Here is a 16,623-nt window from a genome sequence, read left to right as displayed (position 1 = left end):
TATGTCATACAGCACGTGTCGACTATAAAGAGAGAAAAATTAATGATTTATACGTCGAACTTTTTTTACCTCACTTTGATTTCAGTTTTTAAAAAAGTTGCAGAAGAAAAATTGTTTTCAGAACAAGGAAACTTTTCTGTCGTTTTTTCTCATTTAACGGCGATACGTTCTTTGAGCGGTCGTTGTTTTTTGCGTTTCAAGATTCTAAAGACTAACAATTTTAATATGATATCTTTTTGCGTTGGCGTATCTTTGCCAGTCAAAAGTGTCTGGGTAAGCAATACCTCTGATAGCAGAAATTCTCCCTCCTTTGCCAACACTTTTTCTTAACGTTTCAAACTTCTTCTTCTTCTTCTATTCTACGTTGTCGAGAGGTGCCGTTCGCTTTTTTCTTCCTTGCTTTTTCAATTTATTTTTGCAGCATGGTTATACTTAAAGATGATTGTCAAAGTTTTATTATAATGATAAGTGGAAATAAGAAAAAAAGTTATTGAATGGAAAATTTTCTGGTGCATTTTAATGGGTGAATAAAAATGATATTAGTTAGATGCACAGTCATGTAAAGTCATTATGCGCTGTGCCAAAGGTTGGCTAGTGAGTTCGTTGACATAACCTCACTAGATTCGGCTAATTTTTGCGATTACTTTACTCTTTGCTTGACTGGAGTTCAGCAATTTGATGGTCGTTTTTGAAGGTTTTATTTAATGAACTAAATCTTTTTCTGATAGCATTAGCAAGCAAATAAACGCTACAATAAGAAAGCAAATTATTTTGATTTCTCCCTCTTATAATCCGTGCCAAATTTAAAGTAAATCACATTTCACTATGCAATCCTCTTCCAACTTTCCAACGTCAACTGCACTTATATCATATTTGTCTAATCTATGTCGCTCATAAATATGTACGTCAAGAAGACGTAGGAATGGTGGAATTGATTATTTCTACTTGCTGGTTTCCTCAATTCATTCTTACCCTTTCATAACTTTGTCTTTGAAAACGAACTCGGTCGCACATCATTTCTCGTTGCCTTCGTTACCTTAACTTTGAAAATTATGGAAAACTGGACAATTGTTGCCTTTTCCCGGGATTATGTTTTCACGTTTGACATTCATATTTGCATTTATGTATCGAAAATTAGTTAAATCGAATCGAAAATTTGCTTGCAGTTATAGAAAGGACTCATATTATCTTCGCTTTGTTGTCGATCCGGATAGAAATTGAATTAATTGAAATGGGAAGGTACAAATGATAACTTCAAAATGTGTTATAAAGCACAGTGAAGGATCTCCCATATTTTTTGTCATTTACTTTGTATTCCTTTTGTTGAAAGACATGTTTTTCAATTTAGTATTTACTTCTTTTTGTCTTTACGCACGTTATTAATGAAATAATCAATCAATGAAATGTAAAAATTTTTTTAATCCGACAAGGACGAAGTTTGTTGCACAGAGTTAAGCCTAAAAAGGCAATAACCATTGTAGGAATTCAATCCGGATTAATGTTGTTTTCCATGTTTATAGATAATTTGCTTTAGATTATTGTTAGGTCATAGATTTTAAGGCAAGAAGGCAAGTGTTTATTGGACGAATAATTGTGAGTATGCTTGCAATATGGCTAGAGTGGTATCAAGTGAATCAAATGAAAACATGATCACACATATGCGGACGGGAAAAGAGGTGCGAGGTGTATTTTTCAGTTTTATCCCATAAAAATTGTAAAAGGTAGCTTCTACAAAGCAACGTGGAACGTCTTACATGTGGCGAGACAGTTCGGAATTTATTCTGCGAAGACCACGTAAACTTGTTCCTGCAGTAAGAAGTTTCGTTTATTCCTATTTATTTATTTACTTATTTATTTTCAGAATTAACGCTTACAAAATATAACAAAACAGTACGAAAGATACAACAAGAGAGAAGGAGAAAATAGAAAGAAAAAGAAGAAAAAGAAAAAAAGAGTGGAAAACAAGCATGTACACATCTAGCACAGAGGCACACTCCCAACCCGGATATAGATCCGAGTCAGCCATGCATAGTATATTAGTTCTATTAGCAATCCATGCGAACGGTTAGCAGTTAGTTAAAGTACGATATAGGTAGAGCTCGCTTATTAGAGAGCGCAGCTTCGATATTGACTCTAAGCTATAGATATCATTCAGATTTTTGTAAAATCTGTTGGCCCTTATTTCGCTTTAGCAGCTAATTTTTCCAACTTCTCAAATTTGATGAAAGCGAGGCTCCGGAAGCGTGTTGGCGAATGGCGAAGTCAGTTTCCTGCCCACAATCCTATTGAAAGGCAAACTCAAGCGTCAAGTTGCCTGTAGCAAGAATAAATAATTGTGGAAAAATATTCAAAAAATAAAGTTTGATCGAGAGAGAAGAGATCTGCTGCAAATTAATGTCATCAATGTCTAGTAGAATCAAAGGTGGCCTTAAAGATGACTGTATCGGCTGTTGACTGTCTAAATCGATTTCCGTAAAAGTGCCTGTTTTTAAGTACAAAATATTAGTGTTATTTTTAAGTTTTCGTCGACACACCTATTTTGCTCTCCACCTGGAATAATGTCATGTCTTTGAACTGAGATTCTATCAATTATTATTATTATTATTAATTTCGCCAGAGAAATAAATTCTAAGACTAAACTCTTAAAGCACTAGCATCGAAGGCTATCGGCTTTGATTAAAAACTCTACCGCACTTGAGATTTGAACCCACGAACATTGAGTTGCTAGTCGAGATTCCTCACCTTCGGCGACTCGAGCGGATGAGCTTCTATCAAATTTTCGTTTATATTTACCATAACTCTAAAACCATATTTGAATACAGGAAATTTTCCGCTTAATAAATGGACGGCAAATATAAAATAAACCGGGAGGAAAACGAAACGAACACCTTCCACGAAGCTAACACAACATACGCCTATTTTTCTCTCCACATAAGCACAAGTTATGTTTATGAACATACGTAAACCATATCGTACTTATATGTGTGTGAGATTAGCATTATTCCTTCTGCATGATTTTGTTCTAGATCTGCGTACGGAAATTTTACAATCTGCCCTGAACAAATTTGGCTCTAGCCTTGGCTTTCGCTCCAATGAAATATAGTTCGACACTTTGGTCCGGCACTTTTCACCCTTATCTAGAAATTCTACATTTAATTCTATCCAGCTGTAAACAATTCTCGCTTGTTGCGTTTTAAATCTTACGGTGCACTTTACAACCGTCAATTAACATTAACTCCAAAATGAACTTTGAGATTTTTCTTATTTTACGACATTTCCAAGTAAACTTCTTTGGTTTCAACTTCTTCAGTGTAAACGAAACATGCGAAAAATTGTTTCTTTTGTTTTCATTTCAAAATTTAGTTGAAAAATTTTTCGCACCTTAGGAACGTAGCTTTTGGAGAAACCACTTGTTTTAGTCTTGTTTGCATGATATCCCGAATTGGAGACGTGTTTGAAAACGATGCGTTTTATTTCTGACTGGACCTTTCAAATGCTTGGCCGATAATTTATCGAATGTAACTTCAGTGGCCGCATATCGTGTGGGCATCAAATGCTTGTTATTTAAAATCTTTAAAAAAGCCATTATTTTGAATTTTTTCGTAAGTTTTTAGTAAGTCATCGTGGATAATGTGGGGCTAATTAGCTTCTCGCCTGCAGCACCAGCCACAGTCTTTGCAGTAATCGCTTTACGGCCAGGATAACGTGAAACCTAGGGCAATTGCAATTTTTGATTTAGTTTCATAATCTTCCTCATTTGGATGAAGGCTCACACGGCTGATCATAGACTCAGTTTTAACACCATGCATATTAATGAAAATGTCTTCTCATATTTCTATACAACGTACCCAATCTCGTAGTGTGATTGAAGCTTATCATGAAGAATAAATACACAAATATTTAACCCTTTATGACGCACTCCAAAACCCGGAAACTACGATTTTACCCAATCGTCCTAATGGATAGTGAGGAAAACATGTAACTATTTTATTCTTGTCAAGAAAGCGATTCGTATATAATAGATTCTTATATATATTCATATTAGAATTTTAGGCAAAGAAGAGACATTGCCAATTTTGTAGTGACTTCATTCTGATTAATTCAAGAATCTTAAATAAGTGAAATATATAAATATTAAATGTCCTTTTATCAAGTACCCTGGTAAAAAGGGAAATACTAATTCATACTAATTCATACAAACCATAGACGTCGGTGATAGCAAGCGATGTTTAACGCAAAAGTTGTTTCCATTTTGCTATATCAAGGCTATGTACCATACACTACTCAAATGTGAGTGAGTTGAATCAGTTAAAATTGTTTCCTTTCAATTCCATGTGATTTTAGTAATATTACATTTAAAGTATTTTGGCCGGCCTATTAACGCGTTTCACTCTCAGGTTATTAGATTTTGCTTTGGTAAAACTAGTGCTGTGCAATGCGGTTAACGTTTCCAAAAACAAAAACACAAACAAAGCAAAGGCTACGGAGGAAACGATGGGCCACAAACTAAAACGATCTGCTCCTTATACTACCATCTCTTTCGTATAATTACGTAAGAGCAAGTATTGGCGCAATAGTCTGGAAGATGATCAATATAAACTGATAAGCATTTAAGTCTCTATCCCTCCTGACATACAAAGACACTTTCAATTTAAATGATGAATATACCACTGATGACTACAAAAATTTTATTTACTGACGCGTACTAAGATTCTCATAAATCTAAGGAAACCAACCATAGAAAAGGATCGACATCGGAATTTGAGGCGCATTGATTACTTCTCCTATTGTGTTTCAACTCAAAAACAAAAAAGATTTTCACATATATAATAAGTTTACTCAAACTGTGCAAAAATTTGATTTGCTTTCTTTTTAATAACTGCGCACTTTTACGTCCAAAATCGCGTTAGCTAATTAACTTATGAAAACCTAATTATGTATGTTTTCATGCGTATATATATCGTGAGGCATTATTTTAATAATTCGATAATATTTCTCCACATAAATAAAATTTGACAGTTTTTGGGTTGTTTTAATCATTAATATGTGAAGTAAGCTACATAAACCAGTTTTTGTTTTATTTGCGCACTTCCAGTCTGGAAGTATGCTCGTTTAGCCGTTCGATTCGTACCACAAGTGTCTTCTTTGCAGTGAATTGTTTACATTATATTGCTCGTTAGTTTTTATTTTGTTTCTTAAGAAAGGATCAAAGTTAGCGTACAAACTAAATGCGAATAATGTTTAGGTAATGTGTTGACTTGCAGTAAAAATGAATAAAGCCGGTGCACATGAAACGTCAAATTGTAACAAAGAGGATCTATTGTATTGTGTAAATGAAATTCAAGTGCTCCGTTGAGCTAATTTGAAGCGCACATATATATTAGCGGTAAAGGCAGACCAACTTCGTTAGTGTGCACGGAATTAATCAAAAGTGAACAAGAATTTTCGATTTTTTTAAAAACTGTGCGTATGTATATGAGTGTTTTTCATGTTCCTTATATAGTAGACTTTTGTTTACTCACTTTGCACTTTAAGGTATATTAATCGCAATCTTATCACGTTTTCTAGGCCTAACAATGTCATGACATGATTTTCTGCCACTTATGAGAATCCTGGGGATAATTAAAAGGATGTCGATTTTGCTTATAGTTTGAATTTTCTTTATTTACCCAAACAAGTTGTGTGTATACATACAAGCTAACATAATGTACTCTAATTAAGCCACACATATTCTTTGGAAACGCAATACAAAGTACACAAAAAAATCTACGATCTCGAAAGCACGAAAGTAACTCAACAATATCGCGTAGGGAGATTAGTGTGAGTCAACTTCTTGGCTTTAGGAAATAAACAGGAGTCATGAGGACTTGCGAATTGGATGGTTGCTCTATCGCGTTTTTGTCAAAATATATTTCACGTGCAAAATTTTACTAGAAATCGCTGTCCACGCGTCCTTTCTCTCGGTTCTTCCAATGTTCGCGCTAACGCGATATGAAGCACGATAATATATTTAACTTGTCCCACTTATGCAGCTATGGTTGATAAGATATTTCCTTCGTATGAAATTCAGAATTATCGAGAATTTTCTGGAAGAATGTGTACATTTGATAGCAACCAGAACTGGAATCTCAAACTTTCTGACCCAACCGCCAAATAAGCCAAACAACCTCTTTGCCATTCGCTTGCCTAATACAATTTGACGTATGCAAATACGAAAAAATTATCGTCAGTCCTCTTAAAATTCTTTTCGACCTTTGAACACGTCGCGCATATATGAAGAGCCCGTTCAAACAAACATTAAAGTTTCGTTTTAAAAATTTTTTTCCGAATGCGGAAAATTTCCTCTGAATTTCGTTGTCTTCATTCACTGTATTCATTCCTCCAGCGGCATTCTACGGCATTAAAGGTAATCCATTGTTGTGGATGCACAGCCATGGCTGTGCATCCATTTGTGACTGAACTCCACTGATTGAACTCGTGACTGATTTCTCCAATTGCATAGTAGTTGCATGTAGATGCAAAGGCAACATACCAAACGTAGCAAATACGAATCTAAGAGCTATCGAAACCATTTGTGAAAGCCACAAAAAATTTTCTATTTCTTGCGTAAAAGTGAATATATGATTTACCCCTCATGTGAAAGCTTCGTGTCCTCTCAAATTGTCTTCATTTTATTTGTAAGCACAGCAACTAACATAAACAATTTCTAAACGAACTATAACACCAGCTTCAAGATAATAGTATGCTATTTTTGCAAAAATAATTGATTGGAAAATCCGCCTTTTAACGAAAACAGAAGGTGTGTTCCGCGGTCCACACATTAAATTAAAATGCATAAGCTTCCAACGAAACTAATCGATATTGAGGGCTGCTATATATTGATACGATTGCTCGCAAAGTGACGATTATGTCAAAGAAAAGTTTTGAAACCATGGCTGGTACTTCAGACATCATAAATCAAAGAAACCTTATCAATAACTATTGCCTATGATCCTTAAAATTGAGCTCTGGATAGCTTTGATGTCATGCGGGAATCGTGCTCCACAGAAGCTTTAGAGTTAGCTGCGTGCTAAGCCTTTTTTTTATTTAGTTTATTTAAGGCCTCACGTTGGAAGTACAATTACTATTTATAAAGCTATGACAAATTTAAACTCAAACTTAAACTTGGAATTTAAGGCTCCTCAAAACCACAAGGCATAACTTAAGCATTAGCATATAGCAACTCATTGGTATTGTTGTGCAATATTTAAATGGAAATCATATACTATACAGCAATTACAGAGCTAAGATGAAAAGATCTTCTTAAGAGAAGAAGATGATTGTACCTATCATATTTTTTGGCAAGAGAGGCATTTATATGGAAATAATATTTTCGGACTCTAGCATAAGTGCAGAAAAAGAGACGGGACACAAGATATAGGGGCGGGAATCAATTTCACTAATTTGTAGTGAATGTTTGGAGAACTAAGCTATAAAACATGCATTCATTTGCTATTTGCTATTAAGAGTAAGTAACATTTACTTGTGGTGCTGTTCTGACTAAAGTTTGAGCTAATGCTCGTACGCGTGTACACTTTACCTTTTATCTAATTATCCGTTTGTTTTATTTCCCTAATTACTAAAACAAGCTATTTTATCTTCATTCCTCTTTTCAGCTAATTGTTCTCGGCCCACAGTTTGTGCAGAGGAATTTACAATGATTTGGAAGAAGCATTAAAAAACGAATTCTTCACTTACTCCCTCCTCACTCAGAATATTGCGTTAACTAAAATTTCTAACGAATACAAGTGTTGAGTTTCGTTGACGGAGACGTGCCATCATTATGGCACATAGGCGAGCGCGTAATAAGTGTTCGAAAAACTCTAGATTGAAATACGTGGACAGTGAAATTATGTCCGCCTTTCATTTAAAAAGTTTACAAAATATTAAGCGCGCATTTACGTCATTACAGCGACAAATATCGGTCGCTTTAATGGTTGCATTTTTATTAATTAATAATCAATTTGCAAGTACTTGTTCACATGAGATCTCAACCACAGCAGGAACAACAGCAACAAAATCGTCGGATATCGAAAGTCTGTCAACAGTCAGTGCTGAACACAAATTGGATGACAATGGCATGGGTCATAGCCATAATAATAATGACTTGTCCTTAGTATTACCTCATGATACTTATCCTGGTTTTAGTGTTAAGCGTTTTAGAACTAAGGCGATGCATTTCGATTTCAACAACAACAACAACAGCAACAATATCAATAGTTCCAATAAACATTTTATGTTAAGCCATACAATGAATCGTCAAGGCTCATATCATATGCTGGATAGTGAATATGCGAAATATTTTACGGTATTGGATGATGGCGTGGTAATGACTACTTCCGATATTTCACCTCTAGTCAATCGTCCGGTGAATTTGGTGGTAGTAGAAGAGACACCGAATACAACGCAAACCCATACTCTACAACTGTATGTTATGCATCGCAATGATATGTTACGATTTCCAGGTTCAATGTTGGATGCTTCAGGAGAGATAAAAGAAAATAAGCCACCTGGTACAAGAGTTCGTGGCGTGCCTTTAATGCAAGCGTTCAGTAATGGTGAATTAAAAGAGAACAAACAAGTACGTTATTCTATTATAGGCGGTAACGCAGAAGCAGCCTTTGCTTTGCAATCAAAGCAAAGGAATAAGGCTGAAGAACGTTCCTCATCGTTAATAATAGAAGACGATGACGAAAATGGTGTTTGGTTGGTAACAAACCGACCATTGGATCGTGAGCACATCGCCCACTACGACTTGTCCGTTCAAGCGTCCGATTTGGAAGATGTCGACAAAACTGTTTCAAAAATCCAAGTGACAATATTAGACGAAAATGATAATCGTCCCATTTTCAAAGCACACGACTATAAATTCGCGTTGGCTGGTCAGAAATCTGCAGATTTAAATAACAATTTTACTGTTAGTTGGAAGCGTTTCACTATTCTCGGGAAAGTAGAAGCTACTGATGCCGACGGTGATAAAATAGCCTATCGTCTTAAACAACCAAGCAATACGGTTATCATGGTACCACAGACTGGAGAAATCATGTTGGTTGATCAGCCTCAGACTACGGAACTTTTAGTGGAAGTAGAAGCTCATGACTTACGTTATCCCAGTTTAGTTTGCTTACAACCCGCAAAAGTTTTACTCGAATTCTTAGCTCCCGAACCGGTGTCTTTTATTATGCAACATATCGATCATGATTCCGTAAACGATCACAGTCATCATCGTGAAAAACGACGTGTTACGCGAGCTGTAAGGCCGACTAAGCGAATAGAATTCACGGAAGCCGATGGTGATACCGAAGGTAAATCGGTTTTCCAGCTTGAAAAGGAAACCGATAAAGAAACATTTAAGATACGTGATGAAAATCCTTGGGTCACAGTGGAAACTAATGGAGCAGTACGAGTTAAGAAAAAATGGGACTACGAAGAATTAGGTCCAGAGAAAACCATCGATTTTTGGGTTATCATCACCAACACGGGACATAACGGTAAGCGAAATTTTTTTATATCAACTTTTAATGACCAACGATAACTACTTTAATAATTGTTTATAAGCTTTTAATAAAAATACTTCTCCTATTCATTAAGTTGTCATTATATCTTCACATTTTTTTGTGAAAAAACAAATTACTCACGAGAAAAAAATTCAATTGCTAGCAATTAAATAAAAAAACAAAGCACAAGAGAACGAACAAAAGTTGAACTTTGACTACTTTTAATAATACAAAGATAATTATAATAACGCTCATGCGGATGGATAGTCAGTCATTTGAATGACTGCTCGTCGACGTATTCGATGTTAAGAGGAGGCAAAAGCCTACACTGGCAAAATTGTAGTCATCTTCAAGTGAATTTTAGATACCCCTCACGGTAATCAAGCAATGAAGCAAACTTTCTGTCAAAGAAGTACAGGGAATTATAAAAAGCAAACAAAAAGGTTTGGACGCACTATTTATGTGTCTTTCGAAGATCGCTAAGGGTTGCTCTTTGAATTCTCCCTTGTGACTTCTGCGACCTCAATTCGTTTAAATGGCTTACCGTAAAGAGAGGAAGTAGACGCACGGAAGCATTGCCAGAGAACTGGCTAGAATTGAACTTTTGGACATAGCGGGAATGAAATAATCGAGGTCCGGCAAAACATGGCGAATGTTGAACTTAACAATCGATTAAGCACTTTAAAGGTATTCACTATATATGCAGATATTCTTAATCCAAACCCACATGTGGTAAATTTGATCGATGTTGTGCTTACTATTATTATAATTTTTTTTCTTTTTTTTTAATGTAAGACATCTCTTAGGGGATGCTCCTTACTCGTCTAATACAATGATAGTGAGAAAGAAGCGGGAAAAGAGAAGTAAACAGAGGGAGTGGTCTCACTAGTGGGTTGTGCGTGGGCAATCGGTATTACGCCTGTAACGACGCACAGCTCACTGTATCTACGACCACACATGCTTTCTACACGACTGAGATCTGAACTCGCGATCAGTGACCTGATAGTCGCGATACTCAGGTATATATTTGTCTAGCAGAGTAACGGTCACTCCATTAAAGTTCTCGAAGGTTTTTACCTCACAAAGCTTCTAAAATTTTCACCTACAAACCTGTCGTTAAAAATAGGGAATATGACAAAAGAAAAATTTAAAACCCGAATTCGAATAAAACTCATGAAAATAGTTTACAAATCGCCTTTAAAACGGATGCAATATTGGTTGTGATCGAAAACCATTTATAGCAATAACACATTTGCAGAGTAGATTCTTCAAAATTTTAAAAAGGCACCGTCTAACGCGTTCTCTCTCCGCTAAAATTGTAGATTTATATTGACTGCAGCTGCTGTGAGATTGTTAAGAATACCTTTTACAATTCTGGGTTATTTTAAGGTTAGGTTAACGTTTTAAGAAATGCGGCCGAATGAAGCCATTTTTAAAGCCATTTAAAGCCTAGAAATGTATGGGCAGAGCTTCACTTGCGATTTTGAGAGCTCCAAGAACAAACTAAGAGGGACTAACTAAGAACTATCTCCTGTATATCCCTTCGTCTCGTTGCCAACAAGACGAAAAAACTTACATTCTCATTTGTGCGTTTGTAGGAAAAAAAAAAAAAAAACGAATTACTAAACAAATAATAATAATTGCTATAATTATAGCGAGGAAGGCAAGCTAAGAATTGAAAGCAAATGACAAATGCTGCAGCAAATGTTTTATTATTTTCACCAAACATAAAAAAACAAAAAAGTATGAAGGGAGAGATTGAGATTCAAATTAAACATTCTCTCGTCCCTCGCTGTTAAGCGCATGAGCTACAGTTTGGTTTATTTGTGTCTTGTAAATATGAAGGAAACGGGATGACATGTGGGTGCTTGTAGTGCTTCGCAGCATATTAGAGAGCTCGAGTGCAGTGGGGGACAGCAAGTGCGGTATTTCAATTAGTATCTCACATGGTAGATATAAATAAACACAAAAAACAAGAAGAAAGAAAAAAAAGGAAAGCGTATACGACTTCACAACGTACTCCAAAAAAAGAATACTACAGTGCTTCATCAAAAACAAACCAACAAATGAAAGGAAAAAAACACACTTCTGTTTTTAATGTCATGAACCTGTCTGTCAAAATGCTAACTGGACATGTACGCATGCATATACGTATTTCTCCTACTTCTGCTTTGTTACTGTTGTCTGGTTGCTTGGTAGGTTGTTAGCTGCCGCCACAAACCCTTGAATGCAGATAATGTTGTAACATTTGTTCGCTCTGTGAACGCCATTCATGTGCACATACATATGCGGATGCTGGTGATGTTGCAGATGATGATATAGACGAGATTATGTTTTATATTCATTATGAGGATGAGCACGTTGCTCATATCTGTCACACTTGAAATGCTGACATAACATTTGCATAACAATAAAAAATCCTGCAAACTGATTTTGTTTTTGTTGTATACAGACACGTCTTCCTACAAATATATTTATTTCCCCACCCAGCCAAAAGTTACTGTAAAAAACATGTTAGCTTAAGCTTGCATATTTAAAGGTACATATTTGCATATGCCAAGTTAATTAGTTGATTGGTCTTTAGTATGTTTTCTCAATTTAAATATAAAATTTATTCTTTTTTCGTCTTGCTTTTTTAAATTATTAAAACACAATATCTATAATATTAATCTCCCAAGCCTGTTACTCTCTGTGTGCAGCTCAGATCCTTCACATGAAATATTTCATTATAATTGCACCAGAGCAATTTCGGAGATCCCTACGCAAATTCCCTAAATAAGCATTTATGCATATTTAAGCATCTGTTTGTTTATCTATATAATGCATTTGTAAGCGCTTATTTACGCTCGTGTTAATGTCTATCTACATATGTAGCATATAGCCAAATATATCAGGATTCATTTTTAATTATGCAAAAATCAATTAACTGTAAATAAGAAAATGTAATAATTATGCGCAATGTAATGAATGCTTATAAATGTATTTAAATTTATTTTTAAATAAAGAAAATGGTGGCAAAAACTAGTAAATATTAGAAAAGAAAATGAAGACAAAAGAGGTACAAATACACTTTTATTTCCTTCAATACCTTTAAAAGAACTTCGCTTTCACTATCATTAAAAAAGGATTGCATTTATATAACTGGGAAATATTCTCAAGACTTCTCATAAAGCCTGAGATTTTACTACTTTCTTATGTCGCCAGATCGTCTTCTTAACACACATGGACTGCATGCAAATAATAGAAAATGCATAGTTAGTCAAGAAACGTTAATTGTGAGCCGATTTTATTTTACACTTTTATTTCACTTTACTTTGTATAACCAGTTTACGCGCTTTTTATTAAAACAAGTGAGTCATCAATATGCTGTAGTGTTAGTTTTCTTGGCAAATTATAAGAAGAACATGCTTAGACCGCTTGATATTCACAATAGACAGAATCGAATCGAAGCTATCAGTAAATGACGATCAAAAAGTAGTTGTCAAAACGTGTAAGGCAACCACTTGGGAGCTTCAGAGGCGCTATAAGTTATACTTTATAGCGCGTCGACACTGTGACGATAGATATACAATTGCGATCGCCACTACTTATGCACTTTGAAAGATTGCCAATCCTGAATCGATGTGTATATGTCGGCTGGTTTTTTTGTCTTTCATTCTTACGATCGGAGAGATTAAGATGTTAACCACAAGTTTGGCAATAGCACTGGAAGTTGCAGTGCAATTTTACCTGAGCGCACCTCTGCCTTCAGATGCAAATAAATTGGTTTTCCAGTCGAGTACCCCTTATGTACAATAGATGCAAAGACAAAACTTCAATGTGCTTCTATACATGGTTCTGCAGCATGTGTCCTAAAATAGAAAGAGCTTGCGATGCCCGTTTTTCGGGTTTTTTGCAAAAATACGACCCTAGCTAAATTTGATTTTCTAACTTTCTCTCACGGCGTTTGCAAAAGTTGAAAAGGCTCATCATAGAAAAGAGACATTGTGGTCATCGATCTTTCGGCGTCTGTATAGTTTGTAGGTGGAACGCTCATATCAGCAAATTTTGAGGTATAAAAAGTGAGTGTTGACTTATAAATGTTCGTATTTAGCGACCGCAGATAAATCCTAAATCATAACATTACTTCTCTAGAATAGCTGCGACGTATTCGTAGCTATTAATGGCCATTCAATAACATTTCTCATTTGTCATGTAGTCAAACAAAGAAAAACTAATGAACAGTCTTAAGCTTTTATGTCAATTCGGTCTTGTTTCCGTACGTTTGCCTCTCCGATATCTATGGCTTGCAAGTAATCCCAATCTCACAAAATCATATCAGAAACCTGTCGTATGTATTCTTAGTTATATTTCGTAAACTAAGATTAAAAAGGAGGCTTTATAAACTTGCAAAGATTCTTATATTAGATGGAAAACTAAATAAGAGCACAAATAATCCCACTAAAGTCCCCCTGCAAAAGATAAATTATAATATGTTTGAAGCGAATGTTCGACTTCCGCACTTAACTTCTATTGAAATGAGAAAACATTACAATTATTGTACGACATAAGCACATCATACCAAAATACATACATATATCATATCTGATTAGAAGAGAAGGAATGCAAATTTCCATAATAAGGATACGATGTGTGAAAGCGTGTTAAATGTACATTCTGAAGGTAATAACAAAGAGGAGAAAAATAAGCGTCACTTTTCTTATATGTATATATATGGATTACAACATTTCTGAACTTAAGCTCAAGAGTTTAATAAGGAGATTTGTAACGTTCTAGACAAAGTTTAACGGAAGAGAAAAAGGGCTAACAACGAATCGATTTGGTAGTCTTGATGGCAGATCGACGAAATGAACATAACGGACTAACTTAAGATGACTTAAACAGCAACATTACGGAGACTGTTCATAGATGTATTATTGAAAGATATACAATTGAACCTGTTTTTGTGCGATAGATAGAGCCCGCACAAAAAAGATTTAAAAAGACATATAATATAATTTTTTGCAAAATTTTAAAGGAAACTTATTTAATACTACAGACAAAAAGTGCTTAAAAAAGCTCCTTTAGAAAAAGTGTCAAAGCGTTACGAAACGGCGCAAAACTTCCCTCTAAACAAAATAACGAATTAGGGTGAACATGAAGCCATTTAACGCGTTGAGGATCATTTTAAAATCAGTGAGTGCACTTCTTCTAGTTTTGTTTTATAGTACTAAAAATGTAGGAATACTATAGACGTCGTGCGCATCTACGGACGCCTACAGATGTCCTTTATGTCAACGGGTTAAACAAATTGCAGCCTATTATTTTGACCATGTCCAAGACACAGACAGTTTTGTGAATTTAATGACTCGCAATTGTTTGATAATATGTGAGTTGATTTATTTTCTACTACCCTGTAGAGGGTGATAAGGTTTTGCGATAACAGTCATTTAATTAGCTGCCTTGTGGTGTCCACATACACTTGCAAAGCTTTTTTTTGGAATTTCGAATTGTTTTCCGAATTGTTATCTATGTTGGTTTAATGTGCTCCAAAGGTGCATCCGTCCATCCGTCCGGTGTTTCTTGCATGTTCCCATGATATGTTAATTTATTTATAACGTCACCAACAGTCACGGCTTCGTCCCTATTCGCTTTCATAAACTCGTTTCGATTTAAGGTTTTGCTAAATATACATATTCATACACCGCATAAAAAAGATGTCCGACATAGCAAACCAAAAAAGTCTCAGACAGTAAACGCACAAAAGAAAGATAGCATGAGAAAAGGCGCATAAAAACAGGTTCGACGGTATGATAAAAAATCCTTAATTTAATGTTGAAAGAGTAAAATAATTAAATAATGGTAATAAGAGTAATAACTATAATAAAATAATAATAAATTAGTAAATCGTAAACGACTAGAGAAACGACTTTGCGTTCATTTTCGCCGCTTTGCCGCGGGCGTGCGCTCTAAGCAACTTGGTCCATTTTCACACACCACTCAGATGGACGGACATTTCTCTTGCAATTCTAAGACTCCCCTGTGTGTGTCATTAAATGCAGACCAGTACCGGATTTTCCTAACGAAAAAAGTAATTAAGAGCGATTCTCATGTCTAGAACCCTGAGTATATGTACAGCTTTTTATCAGCCGTTTTTAGCCTCGGATGTATCCATCAAGTTAGAATTGAAGGACAACCAAACAAATTGTTTCTTTCTAAAGCCAAATTAACTAAAAAAAAAAAAAAAATTATTTCAACATGTAAATTATTAGAAATATTTCTTTATAAGTTTTTGAAGTGATTTACATTTGGTTGTTTTTACATTTACGTACGTAAGATGTCAATTAAAGATTGTTATTAAAGAACACAGAATAATTGAGAAAATTTAAGTGAAAGTTGTAAATTTTTTTAATAACGGATATAAAGTAAAAATTGTGTGATAATAAATGCAATAAGGTCATGGACTGTCGTTCAACAAAGTGAGATACTTCTTATCCTTGAGATGTATGTGTAAACGTGTTCTTGTTAAAAGTTTATTTCAGAAATTAATGTCTCCTTCAAATATGAACTCTTCAGCTAGATTGTGTGTTTTCGTGATAAAATTGAATTCAATTTATATAATTTTATAATATTCTATAAAGTTTTTTAATGCTTCTGGTACAATGCTTAAGCATTCTCTGCGAAAAAATAATTACAAGTAGATTTTCGTGTGGGTAAGTTATGTAAACTTTAAAAGTTGTTCTCGTGTTTCGTATCTCTTAAGCAAAAACCTAATAAACTTGTATACGTTCATGCCACAATCTTGTACAGCAGCTTATAAAACTTTATATTCATTGACAAAAGGAGATTACTTTGTTTGCGTCACTTGGAAACCCAACTCGAACTTCTCGCAACTTTGTCTATTCCGCTTTTCTCCGAAGTTTGTTTTCAATAAAATGATTAGATAGAAATTTTTGGTTTGCCTTCTCTTCCTACACTCTAGCAAGCCGAAGTGCCGAGAATCGTCGATTAACGAGTGTTGCACGCACTAACTGTCATTTTTGGGAAAATTAGAAGCAAACATAATCTCTCTCTTTTCACAACCTTCTCGACATTAGTTATTCGTAGT

At 35.0% G+C, this 16,623-nt stretch overlaps 1 protein-coding gene across 3 annotated transcripts in view; it reads left to right on the top strand.

The window, feature by feature from the left end:
- Positions 1 to 16,623, top strand: part of LOC119640578 (neural-cadherin) — a 267,493-nt gene that overhangs the window by 37,335 nt on the left and 213,535 nt on the right. For all 3 annotated transcript variants that reach the window (XM_038038714.1, XM_038038713.1, XM_038038712.1), the window contains exon 2: positions 7,656 to 9,530. In XM_038038714.1, coding sequence (XP_037894642.1) covers positions 7,823 to 9,530 — 1,708 coding nt within the window. In that variant the 5' untranslated portion in view covers positions 7,656 to 7,822. The remainder of the gene's footprint in view (positions 1 to 7,655; positions 9,531 to 16,623) is intronic.

Source organism: Glossina fuscipes, unplaced genomic scaffold (assembly GCF_014805625.2).
Source record: "Glossina fuscipes isolate IAEA_lab_2018 unplaced genomic scaffold, Yale_Gfus_2 121, whole genome shotgun sequence".
NCBI lineage: Eukaryota > Metazoa > Arthropoda > Insecta > Diptera > Glossinidae > Glossina > Glossina fuscipes.
Note: the sequence above shows the minus strand (reverse complement) of the source record. Positions and strands in the feature narration are given on the sequence as shown.